General features: G+C 44.5%; 1 protein-coding gene and 1 non-coding gene across 3 annotated transcripts in view; both read right to left on the bottom strand.

Moving 5' to 3' along the window:
* Kremen1 (kringle containing transmembrane protein 1) overlaps positions 1-14,385 on the bottom strand; it is a 68,597-nt gene that overhangs the window by 15,833 nt on the left and 38,379 nt on the right. For both annotated transcript variants that reach the window (XM_034508760.2, XM_034508761.2), the window contains exons 4-5: positions 6,336-6,460; positions 2,868-3,021 (exon numbers count right to left, since the gene is read on the bottom strand). In XM_034508760.2, the coding sequence (XP_034364651.1) occupies positions 2,868-3,021; positions 6,336-6,460 (279 nt within the window). The remainder of the gene's footprint in view (positions 1-2,867; positions 3,022-6,335; positions 6,461-14,385) is intronic.
* Positions 13,361-13,467, bottom strand: LOC117713250 (U6 spliceosomal RNA). Its single transcript, XR_004607419.1, has one exon. It is a non-coding gene; the product is annotated as a U6 spliceosomal RNA (small nuclear RNA).

Here is a 14,385-nt window from a genome sequence, read left to right as displayed (position 1 = left end):
GATCAGAAGACACTTAGGTATTGTTCTTCAGGACGTGGCAACCTTGTTTCTTGAGATAGGAGCTTGCCTGTCAGTAGGCTACACTGGCTAGTCAATGAATCCCAGGGATTCACCTGTCTCTGTCTCCCTAGTGCTGTGATGACAAGCAGTTGTCCCTCTGCCCACTAAGCCACCGCCTCATCCTACACCAACCTTCTTAAGGAAGGCCCAGGAGGCCATCAGTAAGCAGCTGTGTCCAGGTTCCCTGAGGGAAGCCTATGTGTGAAGCTGGATAGTGAAGTGTCAGTGTCAGTGGAGACTGTGGGACATGCCAGGATCATGGGTGTCTGCTGAGAAAAGCTGCAGGTGAAGAGAGAAGCCAGGGCAGGAGGAAGGATCTGTGTTACAGGCAGCAGGGCCTGCAGGCGGGGCTGCCCATGCCCTCAGAGTCAGTGTCATGAACGGTTTCTGAATGGATTCAACAGGCACCTGACTGGCTTTAAACTGGCTTTATCCAGTCTTCCCTTACTGCTCTCCTGCTCCTGCTTTGGAAAAGAGAATACTGACTGCTGCCACAGAACACGGGGAGTGTGTAACTCCCTTTGGTGTTATAAGGGTTGCGGTTCAAAGTTTGCCTGCACTTCAGAAGAGACTTTAAGAGCACTGGCTGTTCTTCTAGAGGATGTGAGTTCAATTCCCAGCACTCACATAACTTCTATCTGTAATTCAAGCTCCAGGGGTTCTACCTTCTGAGAACCCCAGGCATGCATGTGGTGCATGGATAAACACGCAGCTAAAGCACCCATACACAAAACTTAGATAAAACAATAGTCATGGGTTTAATACAAGCACTATGGGTACTTCTGTCTCAGGTAGGGCTTCCTTTGCTGTGATGAAACACCATGACCAAGAACCAAACTGGGGAGAAAAGGATTTATTTGGTTCACACTTCCATATTGCTGTTTATTATGGAAGGAAACCAGGGCAGGAACTTAAGCAGGGCAGAAACTGTCAGGCAGGAGCTGATGCAGAGGCCATGGAAGGAGCTGCTGACTGCCTTGCTCCATGGCTTGCTCAGCCTGTTTTCTTATAGAACCCAGGATCACTAGACCAGAGATGTTGCCACCCACAATGGGCTGGGCCCTTCACACTGATCACTAATGGAGAAAATGCCTCACAGCTGGACCTCATGAAGGCATTTACTCAACTGAGGTGCCTTCCTCTCTGATGACTCTGCCTTGTGTCAAGTTGACATACAAAACCAGCCAGTACAACTTCTAAGTTGGACTAAGTGTATTTGTACTATGAGGTGTACATAGTTTGTATATGGTTCGGTAGCTGGCTCAGGCACTGCTGTTCAGCTGACACACCTTGTGGTCCTACCACAAATGAAAGCCACTCCATCACTCCTTCCTTATGATAATGCCCTGAACCCTTGGTCAGAGATATCTTTCCTGCCTTAAATTGCTTCTCTTGTATTTTACTCACAGTTCCTGGAGCCCTGGGAGGGAGTATAGCCCGCTGACATCTTGATGTGGGGCTTCTATTCTTTATGAGAGGGTAAGTTCCTATTGATTTAAGCACTATAATTTGTGATAGTGCATTATGGCAGCTCTAGGAAATAAATCTATCTTGTGAAGGTATTGCTCAAGATGGAGTTCCCCACCAAGTTGAGATGTCAGGAGTGCATGCCCAGTCCCTTGGCAGTTAGGGATCCTGCAGATGCACTAACATCCTCCGTAAGTGCGAGGTCTCTCTTCTGCCTTTTACCTGAGGCTTCCCTTTGTAGAATGTTAAAATCTGGGTCATAACTCTCATGAGGTCTCAGCACTACTGTGTGTGTTATGAGATGAGATGGGATGAGAGCACAGTGTGGCGAGGTAAGTCTCAAATCCACACCAGTCAGCACAGCCCTGCCTCTTGATGGCACCTCACACACGTGGTGGTGGGTCAGGGCAAACTCAATGACAGGGCTGGAAAAATGACTTGAAGTGTTTGCAAAGTTACTGTCTCAGATGTACCTTGGTGAGGCACAAAGCCACAGTGTCTACGCACACACAGATGGGGCTGTATCAAAACAAGAGCACACAAGAGCAAACACTACACCAACACCAGTGCATGTTCCAAGCTGACAGCCTTATCTTTCTACTTGTCAAAGTAGCCCTGAGACAGCCTGTGGGAGCAGAGGGAACTGTGTTAAAGTCATCGGGCTGGCCACTCAAAGGGAGGGATGCATACCTGGTTCTGCCCAGAAGCCTAGGAGTGGGTGTGGCTAATAGCCATGACCTATGTGCTGTGCGGCTGAGGCCATGGAGGCCCCTTCCTCAAACCCTCTCTTGCTTATCATGAGCTTGTCAATCTATAGAGCCTATCTTTATAGAAAGTGTCCTATGTAGTCAATCTAGGGAACTCATCTTTACGAATGATGTCACATGTACTTTACAAAGAGTTCCAGGGTAGCCATATCTTATGCTTTATTGTGCACATGAGATTGAGCTAATTACCACCAGGATAATTTTCATCAAATTGGGCTGTACCTAAATAAGCCTAAAATAAATTAGTTGGGGTCAGAATCCTGAAGACTGAACCAACAGCAGCTACTAAGTCATGTTGGCCTGAACTGAACTACCTTCTTGTCTCTCGTGGATTGCTGCTCTGCTGGTCATGGTAGAGATGACCAGCAGAGACACCTGCAATAGCCAAGATACTCAGAGCGCTACACCCAATTACAGACTGGTAAACAGTGTTGTTTCTTCTCGAGGACACGTCTGAGTCAGCCATGGTTGGCGTCACATGGCGCATGCTTCGTGAGTACTGACGAAAGGATAATTGAATGGGTGGGTGGGCTTGCTGTCCCTGATTGTGCCTTTGTCACCAAACATACTCACTGTCAAAAAGGATAATCCTGCCGTCCCCACCGCAGGGCTGCGTGTGGTCCCCGAAGCAGACACTATTGCACTCGGTGCTGGCTGCCTCCCCGTGCTTCCAGTAGTCAGGATTGTTCCCACAGAAGCACGCGTAGCCTGACTCCATCCCAGCAAACTGCCACAACAGAAGAGGAGTGTGAGGACTTCTGAGTTGGACAAATGTATTTTGCACTATGAGATAGCTATGAACTTGGGGAGTCTGGGTAAATGTTATCACATGATGTTGGGAGGTTATGAGGAGTGTCAGGCCCAAAGGAGGCTGGCAGCCCCCTTACCCTCAAACCTGGAGCAATTAGTTTCAGTTTCCCTGTGACTTTCCCTGTGACCTCTCCTTAGCTTCTTCACTCATGTGCTCCCTGCCTGTGAGGATTCTAATGTCCTCATTTCCATAGTATTTAAATCTTCAACATGAAACATTGATTAAAAACAGCTAAACACTTCATTGACTATTTACTATGTGCCAGGTAAAATTTTAATTAATTAAATTTTTATATAAATAGGTGTTTTGCCCACATGCATGTATATTCCTTGTGCCCTCAGAGGCCTGAAAAGGACTTTTGATCTATTTCTAGATAGTTCTACCAATGTACAGCAGATTTCAGAAAACCTTTTCCACAAAAGCCAGAAATAAATATTCTGCATTCTGTGGGCTACATAGTCTTTCTCTACCCAGCTTCCTGGCCACATAATGAAAACAGCTACAGACAATATGTAAATGAACAGGCATGGCTCTGTTTAATAAAACTTTATTTACCTGAACAAAAAAATAATAGACAGGTGGTTGGATTTGTCTGTGGGCAATTTCTGACTGGCTCACGATTTGCTCTCTTGGTGACAGTGACTTTATGGAATAGGTCAGGTGGGGAAGTTCCACATAACGGTTCTTTACCATGATCACTTTGGTATGTCTTTGCATATGCATGGGGTTGGCCATTTTTTCTTTTGCATTGCTGGGGCACTACCCTGCCGGGGTCTTGCTTGTCCTGGGTAAGTGTTTGTTTTACTACTGAATGTTGTCTCCAGCACTGTAACTTGTCATTTTTTTTTAAAAAGCAATACTTTTCCATTTAATTTATAGACTAACCTGAAGTACTCCACCTTAATAATATTTGTGTTGTCTTGGCCACGAGCAGGTAGATCTGTCTTGTCACTCATTAGGTCTTTATGGCTTCATTATGAGCTCTTAGTTAACCTCTCCTCATTTCTGTTCCCAATGCTGTTGGGATCTAGAGCTTTACATGTGTTGGACAAATGCCCAGCAACTAGGTGACACTCAGCCCAATCTATACTCTTGCAAAATGGTAAGATTTTCTTTTCTATTCTTTCTTTTTGGACAAAGAGTTTATTGAAATATACTGCAAGAGAGCAACAGCTGAACTCCCAGAGAGGCCACTCAGATATACCAAGGAGATATGTAATATATAATTATTTGTTTAGAAGCACAATTATTAATTATTCACTGCTAGTATATGGATACACAGCTTTTTGTATGTGACCTTATGGCCTACAACCCTTTTAATTTATTCACTGATTCTAGCTCTCTTTTCACAGGTTCCTTAGAATATTCTATAAAATAAAAAATTTATTTCTTAGTTTCCAATCTATGTACCCCATTTCTTTCTTAAAAACCATTTCTTTTTTTTTTTTTTTTTGGTTTTTCAAGACAGGGTTTCTCTGTGTAGTCCTGGCTGTCCTGGAACTCACTCTGTAGACCAGGCTGGCTTCGAACTCAGAAATCCGCCTGCCTCTGCCTCCCAAGTGCTGGGATTAAAGGCGTGCGCCACCACCGCCCGGCTTAAAAACCATTTCTTTAGCAAGACCCTCCAGGCCAATGAGGTAAGACTGAGTATTACTGTCTGCTCACGATACTAGTTAGGAAGCATGGGTTACCTCACAACTGAGCAGGGTATTAGCTATGGATATTCTGGAAATAGATACTTTTAATTACAGACAGGCTCCACAGTGCATGCTTATAATCCCAACACTTGGGCAGGGAAAGCAGGACAACCAAGAGTTCAAGGTCAGCCTGGACTATATGAGACCCTGTCTACACACACACACACACACACACACAAATACATTGGTTTGTTTATTTTGAAACATGGTTTCATTATGTAGCTGTGGTAGACCTATAAATCACTATATAGATCAGGCTGGCCTGGCTTAAAACTTACAGAGATCCACCTGCCTCTGCCTCCCAAGTACTGGAATTAAAGATGTTGTACCACCATGCCCAGTCATTGTGGGTGATGCTTAAGACTAGGTACACTTTTATTTCCATAAATAGTGAGTGAAGATCTGAGATATTTGCAGACCTTGATGTTCATTTTCTGAATCAATCACACTCTGAGGGCTGTCATATGGTAATAATGCCACCATTTCTTCTATACTTCAGTAGTTTACACTCACTAATCACAAATGTTTATCTTCTCACTCACTCATCGCTGGGAGTGGAGTGGGGTGCTCTGACTTTAGTCAATAAGATGCATTTATTACTACCATTATCTGAAGCTTAAAGCATGCCAGATTTAGGTCATGGGACCCCTCTCAAGGTGGCTTCGTCCATTTGATGAATCTGTACTGATGTTTCTGTCCTACATAAGATATTAGTGAATACATCTTGTGCTTTGAACACAGCATGGGTAATTTCCCCACAGAGCTTCTTTCTGGTGGAGATGTGAGTGCTGGCTATACTTCTTGTTATCAGTGTGTGGCAAGGATAGTGATGAAGTGTATGTGTGTGTACACACACACACAGCCATTGCACAATTATATAACATCATTATCTATCTGTCTATAATCAAAGCCACGAACTTACACTACCTCCAACACTACCTCTGGACTTCCTTTCAGTTTCCCCAGCTTCCACATTTGCACTTCCCTTCTCCAGCAGCCAGAATATGCTGGCTCTGAGACATTCATTAAAGCTCAAGTTCTGCACAACCACCCGACCGCATGGTCATGGGGTCCAATTGCTTATTCACCTGCCTCACATGAGCAGGGCACCCTTCTTTCTTGAACTTAATTAATGGCTTTTAGATTGAATTGGTCAAGGAAGAGGGAAAAACAAAAGGAGAGAGGGAGGGATCTTCTGTCTAATTTGATACAAAATAGCACTACTGAACCTTATTGATTGGGAAATACATTTCAGATAAAGAAAAGAAGAGGAAGAAAAGAATATTTGGAAAAGAGGTAAAGCATGGCAGTTTGCCACGGAAGGGAACCACTGCCTTGGCTCGACTCTCTATGGATCCCTGCTCATAACAGACACGGGCCAAGCAGAGGCTAACAGGGACCCCCTCTCCCCCTCTGTACATGGAATGCTGCCTGTGTTCTGACTCCCCAGCCTACTCTTCCTGTGTGACTCGACATACGGGCTGCTCTAATTTTCATTATCTTTTCTATAGTTGTACACCACAGAGCCAGTACCTTGAATCTCTGACTCCGACAAAAGCTGATACAGGTTTGTATGGTGAGCTTGTTGGATGTTTTACTGGTGCCCGTGAGAGGAGGTGGGTTTCCATGATCCTTGTAGCAGCCAAGGTTTCCAGGCACTAGAGACAAACAAAACACAAGAATTTCACAACATCTGGCTGGGAAACACTAAGGAGGAAATGCAGTCTGTGCCGGGTGTGCTCTTCCCAAAGTGTTTACACCCCGAGGTACAACACAGGCAAATGACAACAAGCTCTAAAACGGACCCTCTGGTACTGTTCTCTGCCAGACGCTACACCATCTGCAAGAAAGTGTGGCATCTGTATTGATAGAATTTAGTACTAAACAGAACCAGGAACACTCTCAAAATAGAGAAGCTGGCTTTGCTTGTGTCCCACAGCACCCATCTTCCATTAATTCGCTGGAGGGATTCCTTTGGCCACATACATGCAAATCTACACGAGTAATACTGTAGACATCAAGGGAATGAACGACCATAAGTGTTACCACAGCAAAATCGGAAGTGTCTGTAACATCATTCAGCACACCACACGCGTCACTGTGAACAAGCAGGTGAAGGCAAGGCTCTCGCCAAGGGAAGTCATGAGCACATGGAACACGTTAAGCACCAAGAGCCAAGGCAGTTTCCTGAAACTGGTGATGGAAAAAACTATCAGAAAAAAGGATGTCAAGGAGAAGGCTCGCGTATGCAACAGAGCACCAGCCAGCTCCGCAGGCTTCCTGGGAACTAAGGGGGAGGAGCCTGGGCTGCTGGGGCTGTTCCCTATGAACTCACAGTTTAATGTACAAAAAAAGTAAAAGGCCTAGATTGTTTTAAAAAAAGAGCAGAGAAGCAGGCTGGCATGTCTCATGGGTTAAATGTACTTGCTGGATGACCTCAGTTTGATCTCTGGAACCTCTATGGTGGAAAGAACCAACTCCTAAAGGTTGTTTCTTTGCCTTCATGTGTATGCTGTGGAATGTGTTGCCCCCTCCCATGGTTCCAGGCAATTGGGGGAGCTTGAGTGGAAAGCACAGTCCCAGGATTTGAGGTTAAAGCAGGAATGGTAAACTTGAGGCCAATCAGGGCTACACAATGCATTTGGGTTTGTTCAAAAGTAAACAAATAAATAAGCAAACAAAGGAGCCAGTGGGAAGACTCCATGGTCAAGAGCACTGGCCCCTCTCCCAGAGGACACAGGTTGGACTCCCAGCATCTAAAATGGTGGCTCAAGACATTTGTGTGACTCTAATTCCAGCAGATCTAGATGCCCTCTTCTGGCTTCTGCAGATATCAGACATGCACATGGTATACATACATATACATGCAGGAACACACAGACATACATAAAGTAAAAATATCTTAAAAAAAACACCCAAGCAAAATCACCCCCAAACACTCCAAGGAACCCTAGATCAGCTTAGTACAGAGTATATACATGCTTTCTGTGTAGTCAGCCTAAATGCCCATCAACAAATGAATGTATCAAAAATGTGATACAAAGACAATGGCGTTTTACTCAACCACAAGGTAAAAAAAATGATAGCTAGGCAAGGTGGTGCATAGATGAATTCTAGCATTTAGTAGACAGGGGGAGGGGGATACTGGTTGTGAGAGCATGCACAAGCCCTGTGCAAATTCAAGCTAGATCAAAGCCCAGCATGGAAGGCCAGGGTGGGCGTGAGGCCCCACTCCTAGCTAAGGAGTCATTGGAACTGACAGCCACTGGAGAAGGGAGGTCAGTTTTCCTTAAGTGGGCTGCCCCTGACAGGCTGAACACACTCTGGTGGAAGGCCACACACCATGAATATAGGGGCAGCACAAACCGGACTTGACGGAGAAAAACAAAAGAGACAGGACACAACGCTGGTGGGGAAAAAGGAGGTGACCAGGGAAAGAGTTGGGAAAAAGATAAGTATAGTTTTAAAAATGTAGTGAATTCTTGAAGAACTAATAGTAATAAAAAAAAAAAAACCCAAAATTATATCATTTGCAAGAAAATGGAAGAACCTGGGGATCACCAATTAAGGAAAATAAGCCAAACTCAGAGAGATACATATAACATTTTTCTCAACTGTGGATCCATGAGTGTTTTTTGATCCATGAGTGTTTTTTGTGTAGCTCTGGCTGTCCTGGAACTAGCTCTGTAGACCAGGCTGGCTTCAAATTCACAGAGATCTGCCTGCCTCTGCCTCTCCAGTGCTGGATTAAAGGCGTGAGCAACAACTACTCTGCCACATTTCTTTTTGAGACAGGGTCTCTCACTAGTCTGGAACTCATCAGGTAGTCTATGCTGGCTATTGAGCCCCAGGGATCTGCTGCCAGCACTGGGATTAGATACATCGCCCACTATGAATAGCTTTTTAAAAAGGATTTGCTTTTATGTGTGTGTATTATGTATGTATGTATGTATGTATGTATGTATGTATGAATGAATGAATGAGTTTATGTGCACTACATATGTGTGCAGAGACCAAAGAGTTTTCAGTCCCTTAGAAGAATGGAAGTTACAAGTGATTGTGAGCCCCCGAAAGAGCAGGAAGTGATCCTAACTGTTGTCCCTCCGGCTCAAATGCCTGGCTTTTTTTTTTTTTTTTTTTTTTTTTTACTCCTGGGGCTCTATGACTGATCAATCTCCATAGCCATGTATGTACACATGAATGATATAAAAAGGACAATGGGGGAGGTGGAAGCAGACTTGTGGGACACAGACACAGGAAGAGTAATGAGGGGTGAACACGGCGGAAGTACATGGTATGCTTGAGTCAAGTATATGGAAGAACTGGAGTTGCAATGTTGTGAAGCCTGTCTCTCTGTACAACAGTAAATGGGTCTCCCCGAGGCCCTCTTTTTACATCACTGCTAGAACAAATGACCACGCCCCAATTGTCTCCCAGTGATATTTGTCACCTTTCATTTTCTGAAGGCTAGAAGAACCAAGCCGATTTTAAGGGCCAAAAGGAAGGTGTCAGCGGAGCTGAGCCATACTTGACCAGTTCTGAGATGCAGCGACATTGTTCAGTTATGGTCACACTGTCACCAGTCCCTCATCACGTCTTCCCTCCCTGGCTTCTGCTGTCCTGTCATAAGCCTCTGACTCATACCTTCCTGTAAATGCACTGGACTCACACGTATGATCCAGGATAATCTCTCCTTCCCAAATCTTTACCCACACTTGCAAACTCTCCGCTGCCATTTAAGGTCACATACTCATAGCTTGGGATTATAAAGTCAATCTTTGGGGGTCATTGTTTAGCCTACTGAAGGGAGCATATCAGTGTTTTATAGTCACATGGTGAGCTGTCTGTCCTAGTAAAAGATCTGTATCTGAATGTAAATAGAAGCACTAACCATGGTGACTGGCTCCCACATAGCCTTGGATCTGCTAAGGACTGACTGTATACACTGGATGTAATAAGAAATATACTTGGTCTCTACCCACTTCCTGCCACCAAGTTTCCCAACCCTCAAGACTCTGGATGACTCCTTTCTAGTGAGCCACCTCATGGTGGGCCTCTGGTTAGCCTCATGGTGGGGGCTGGACATCAGAAAGACCAAGACAATTAGTAACTTGGAGCTGTGGTCCCATTCCCCATCCTCCAGGGAAGAGAACCAAGCTAGGGATGGAGTTAAGACTTGGCTGTGACTACCTGGTGAAGCCTCTTAAAAACCCTATAGATGGAGTTCAGAGAGGTTCTGGAGTGATTAACATATCCTGGCTGAGAAATGGCACACTCCACAGGGACAGATGCTCTGGAGCTCAGATCCTCTTGGACCTCAAACATACAAACATCTTCAACATCTTCAACCCATGACATTCTTTCCAATATACCAGCAAATGTGTCCTCAAATTCTGAGAGTTACTGCAGCAGATCACCAAGCCTGAGGTGGAAGTCTACTTTGTAGACAAGCCTCAAGCCTCACAGCTTGTGACTGGCACTGAATCGGGGTGTGTTCTTGTACTGCTGAGCCTTTAGCCCCCTGCTCTGATGCTGGGTATCCAGTCATGAATGGTAATCCATTCTGTTAATGTGTAGAGAGTTGCAGGATTGGCTGCTGGAAAACACCCATCTGGTATCACAATAAAGTCTGTGAATGTATAGGAAAAAGATTGGTTTCCTTCCTTTCATCTGTTGAAGTCTGAATAAACAGTGTGAGTGGAGGCCTCTGGGCAGTAATTAGATGAAATCAGGAAGAGTGAGCTACCACAGTGGGGTGAGAAGAGAAGAGGAGAGCCCATTCTTTCTCTGCCCTGTGAGTACTCATCAGAAACACAGCCATCAGAGAGCCAGGAAGAGGGGCCATACCAGACACTGAATAGATGAACTTCCAGTTTAGTATGTCTAGTAAGCTGTTTGGGTCTGAGGAATTTTGTTTAAAAAAAAAAAAAAAACCCACATACTACAGGGCATTTGAGCACTTTAATCCCAACATTCAGGAGGCAGAAGCAGGCGGATCTCTGTGAGTTCAAGGCCACCCTGGCCTCCATAGCAAATTCCAGGTCACTTAGGGGCTATATAGTGAGACCCTGTCTCTCCCAATCCCCATGTGCACCCAATAGAAAAAATGAAACATTGCCTAAAATAAATCCTTTTCCCTAAAGAGTGTTCATGGCCCCTGTGTTCGAATTTTTTGTTTTTCGAGACAGGGTTTCTCTGTATAGTCTTGGCTGTCCTGGAACTCACTCTGTAGACCAGGCTGGCCTCGAACTCAGAAATCCGCCTGCCTCTGCCTCCCAAGTGCTGGGATTAAAGGTGTGCACCACTGCCCGGCTTGCATCTGTTTTTGAAACAAGGTCTCAATATGTAGCCTAGGCAGGCGTCAAGCTTTTAAGGATTACAAGTATACAAACAGGCCATGTCAAAAGCCTATGGCAAAGCACTGAGGGTGGTCTGGGCTCCAGCCGATAGCACACATAAAACTACATCTTATTAAAATCCCTGTGTGCCGGACAGTGGCTCTTTCCCTTCCTGTCTTTAGAGGAGACATTCCAGCCCTGGCAACAGCTTGCCTGCAGCTTTATAAGAGACTTCAATGCCCAAGACTAAGTCAGACTAGATTTTCTCACTCACAGGATGTATGGCAATTATTGTACCACTTTAAGCCACTAAATTTGGGGTAACCTGTTTCAAAGCAGTAAGTCACTAACACATGATACATTCCAAATCTGCTCATGGTTAACTCACAATGAGCCATGGACATGCCAGTCTCTTAGAAATTTAGTGTTCAGTCCATGTTTTGTTTTTGTTCCTATGTGCACTGGTGTGAGGGTGTTGGATCCCCTGGAACTGGTGTTACAGACAGTTGTGAGCTGCCTGTGGGTGCTGGGAATTAAACCTGGGTCCTGTACAAGAGTAGCCGGTGCTCTTAACTGCTAGGTCATGGCTCCAGCCCCCTCGATCCATCTTTAAAACTCAAGATTATCAGTTGAAGTCCTTGTCAAAACATCCTACAGTTTCTTCTACATCCAATTCTCAAACTCTATGCTAAGAGACCAGAGTCTGGGATAGTATTTTCCTTTCTGCTTTAAGATTGGAAAGAGCCTGTCCCAGTTTATTGAGCTGTAGTTGCACATCGGTCTTTCGAGCATATAAAAAAATATATACTCGTATGTGTACGTACTCAGATATAACAAGTGTGGCTCTCCACACAAACTTTAAAATGAATCTCTCAGAAACAAACCAAATCTCTACAGTAGCACTGTGGACAAGAGCTGGGGCTGGAGTGGGCCAGTCTTCAGTGGAGCCAGCCTGGGAATATCTGAGATTTAGGGCTTAAACAACTGCAGAGCCAAGCAGCTGCAGCCAGGGCGTATGATCCAAGCTGAGCTTGTTAAGAGACCATCTGTATGGAGACTAGAACATGCATCAATGACTCTTAGTAAGAAGTGCTTGATCGTGAGCATCTCGGTCATTTACTCTGATTCTGCCTCGTTTCCTCCGTTATGCTCATGTAAGCATGATACATGTATTAGACTACACACAGCCAAGGCACAGTCATAAATACTAAGTTTAGACGTAAACAAGGCTATAGACTACATGAATACAGCTGGAACCTATAAGCTTTATTCACAAAGATTTGGTGAGCAAATCCAGGCAGCTTGTGTTCCAGTGAGGTAGTAGGGTACCGACATGTACCACAAAGGGGAACATTAGGAATCAGGCTACTCTCTGCTGCTGTTCTAATCCACCCTGACCTCGGTGGCTTAAGGTAACATCCTTGTCCCACCCCCAAGCTTACCTTAAACTTGCCAAACTTCCCACTCTCCATCTGCATTGAGACTCTATGTTGCCAGTGCCCAGTTTTCTCTCTTTCTTAAACATGTTCTTCTCATAACCCCTTTCACACACACAACCCCCACTTCAAAAAAGCCTTTGATTTGACCCAGGGTATGAAGGTATATAAAATAGGGAACTAGGGAGGTGGTCAGCAAAGTGTTTGCCCTGTAACTACAGGACCTGAGTTTGATCCCCAGAACACATAAAATATCCGTGCACACCCAGTGCTGGGGATCCCCAGGCTTGTCTAATTATCAAGCTGCAGGCCACTGAGAAACCCTATCTCAAAAACTCACCAGGTGGTGATGGCACAAGTCTTTGATCCCAGCACTTGAGAGGCAGAGGCAGCAGGATCCTTGTGAGTTCAAGGCCAGCCTGCTTTACAGAGTTGAGTTCCAGAATTGCCAGGACTACACCAAGAAACCCCATCTCAGAAAAGAAGAGAGGGAAGAGAAGAAGAGGAAGAGGAAGATGAGGAGGAAGAAGAGAAGGAGGAAGAGGAAGTCAATTAGGCTAGTCTGGCTGGCCAGTGAATCACAGGGATCTGTGGGGCTTTGCTTTCCCAGTGCTGGGATCATAAAGACATGCTGCCACCATGCCATTTTACATGGGTTCTGGGGATCAAACTCAGATCCCTACGTTTACATAGCAAATATTTTATGGTCTGAGCTCTCTCCCTAGTATCATAATTGAATTTTTAAAAAATGAACCTCACATTAGTAACTCAGTATTTTTTTTTTTTAAATATGGAACGCTTCACGAATTTGCGTGTCATCCTTGCGCAGGGGCCATGCTAATCTTCTCTGTATCGTTCCAATTTTAGTATATGTGCTGCTGAAGCGAGCACGTAACTCAGTATTTTAAAAATAAAATATTCTAACTAATACAATATAATTCAAAGATATATTAATTTAAAACATGCTGAGGAGAGGAATGACGGCAGGAAATATTAAAAGCTTTAGTTTTTCATAATTAAACTATTAAGTTTCCATAAGAACAGTGATTCTAAGCCTGTGGGTCATGACCCCTTTCAGAGTCATATATCAGATATCCTGCACATCAGATATTTGCATTATGATTCATAACACAACATTACAGTTTTGAATTAATAATAAAATAATTTTATGGTTGGGGGCCACTACAACATGAGGAACTGTATTAAAGGGTCGCAGCATTAGGAAGGTTGAAAACCACTGCTCAAGAACTTTGTATGAGCCGGGTGGTGGTGGCGCACGCCTTTAATCCCAGCACTTGGGAGGCAGAGGCAGGTGGATTTCTGAGTTTGAGGCCAGCCTGGTCTACAGAGTGAGTTCCAGGACAGCCAGGGCTACACAGAGAAACCTTGTCTCGAAAAACCAAAAAAAAAAAAAAAAAAAAAAAACTTTGTATCAGAGAGTTCAAGGCCAGCCTGGTCTACAGACTGAGTTCCAGGACGGCCAAGGCTATACAGAAAAACCCTGTCTCAGGGCAAAAAACAAAATGAAAAAATAGAAAAGAACTTTTCGTGAACAGTAAAAGCAGCGCCTTTCATAACACGGTCTACATCAGTTGTAAAGCCATGCAGTGTGTGTAGAAACAGACAGCAGGGAGGTCACATGATGCCACGTGGGCAAGAGCTGCCAGATGTGCCTCAGACTCACTACGGGCTTCATTCTGAATTAGTTTTAGCCACCGCACATTCAGACATCTTTTACCATGCCAAATCTTTCACAACCCCAGCATTCAGTTATATGACCCCATATGGAGTTGTGATCCAGAGTTTAAA

The sequence above is a fragment of the Arvicanthis niloticus genome, chromosome 7 (genome assembly GCF_011762505.2).
Source record: "Arvicanthis niloticus isolate mArvNil1 chromosome 7, mArvNil1.pat.X, whole genome shotgun sequence".
In the NCBI taxonomy this organism is placed as follows: Eukaryota; Metazoa; Chordata; class Mammalia; order Rodentia; family Muridae; genus Arvicanthis; species Arvicanthis niloticus.
Note: the sequence above shows the minus strand (reverse complement) of the source record. Positions and strands in the feature narration are given on the sequence as shown.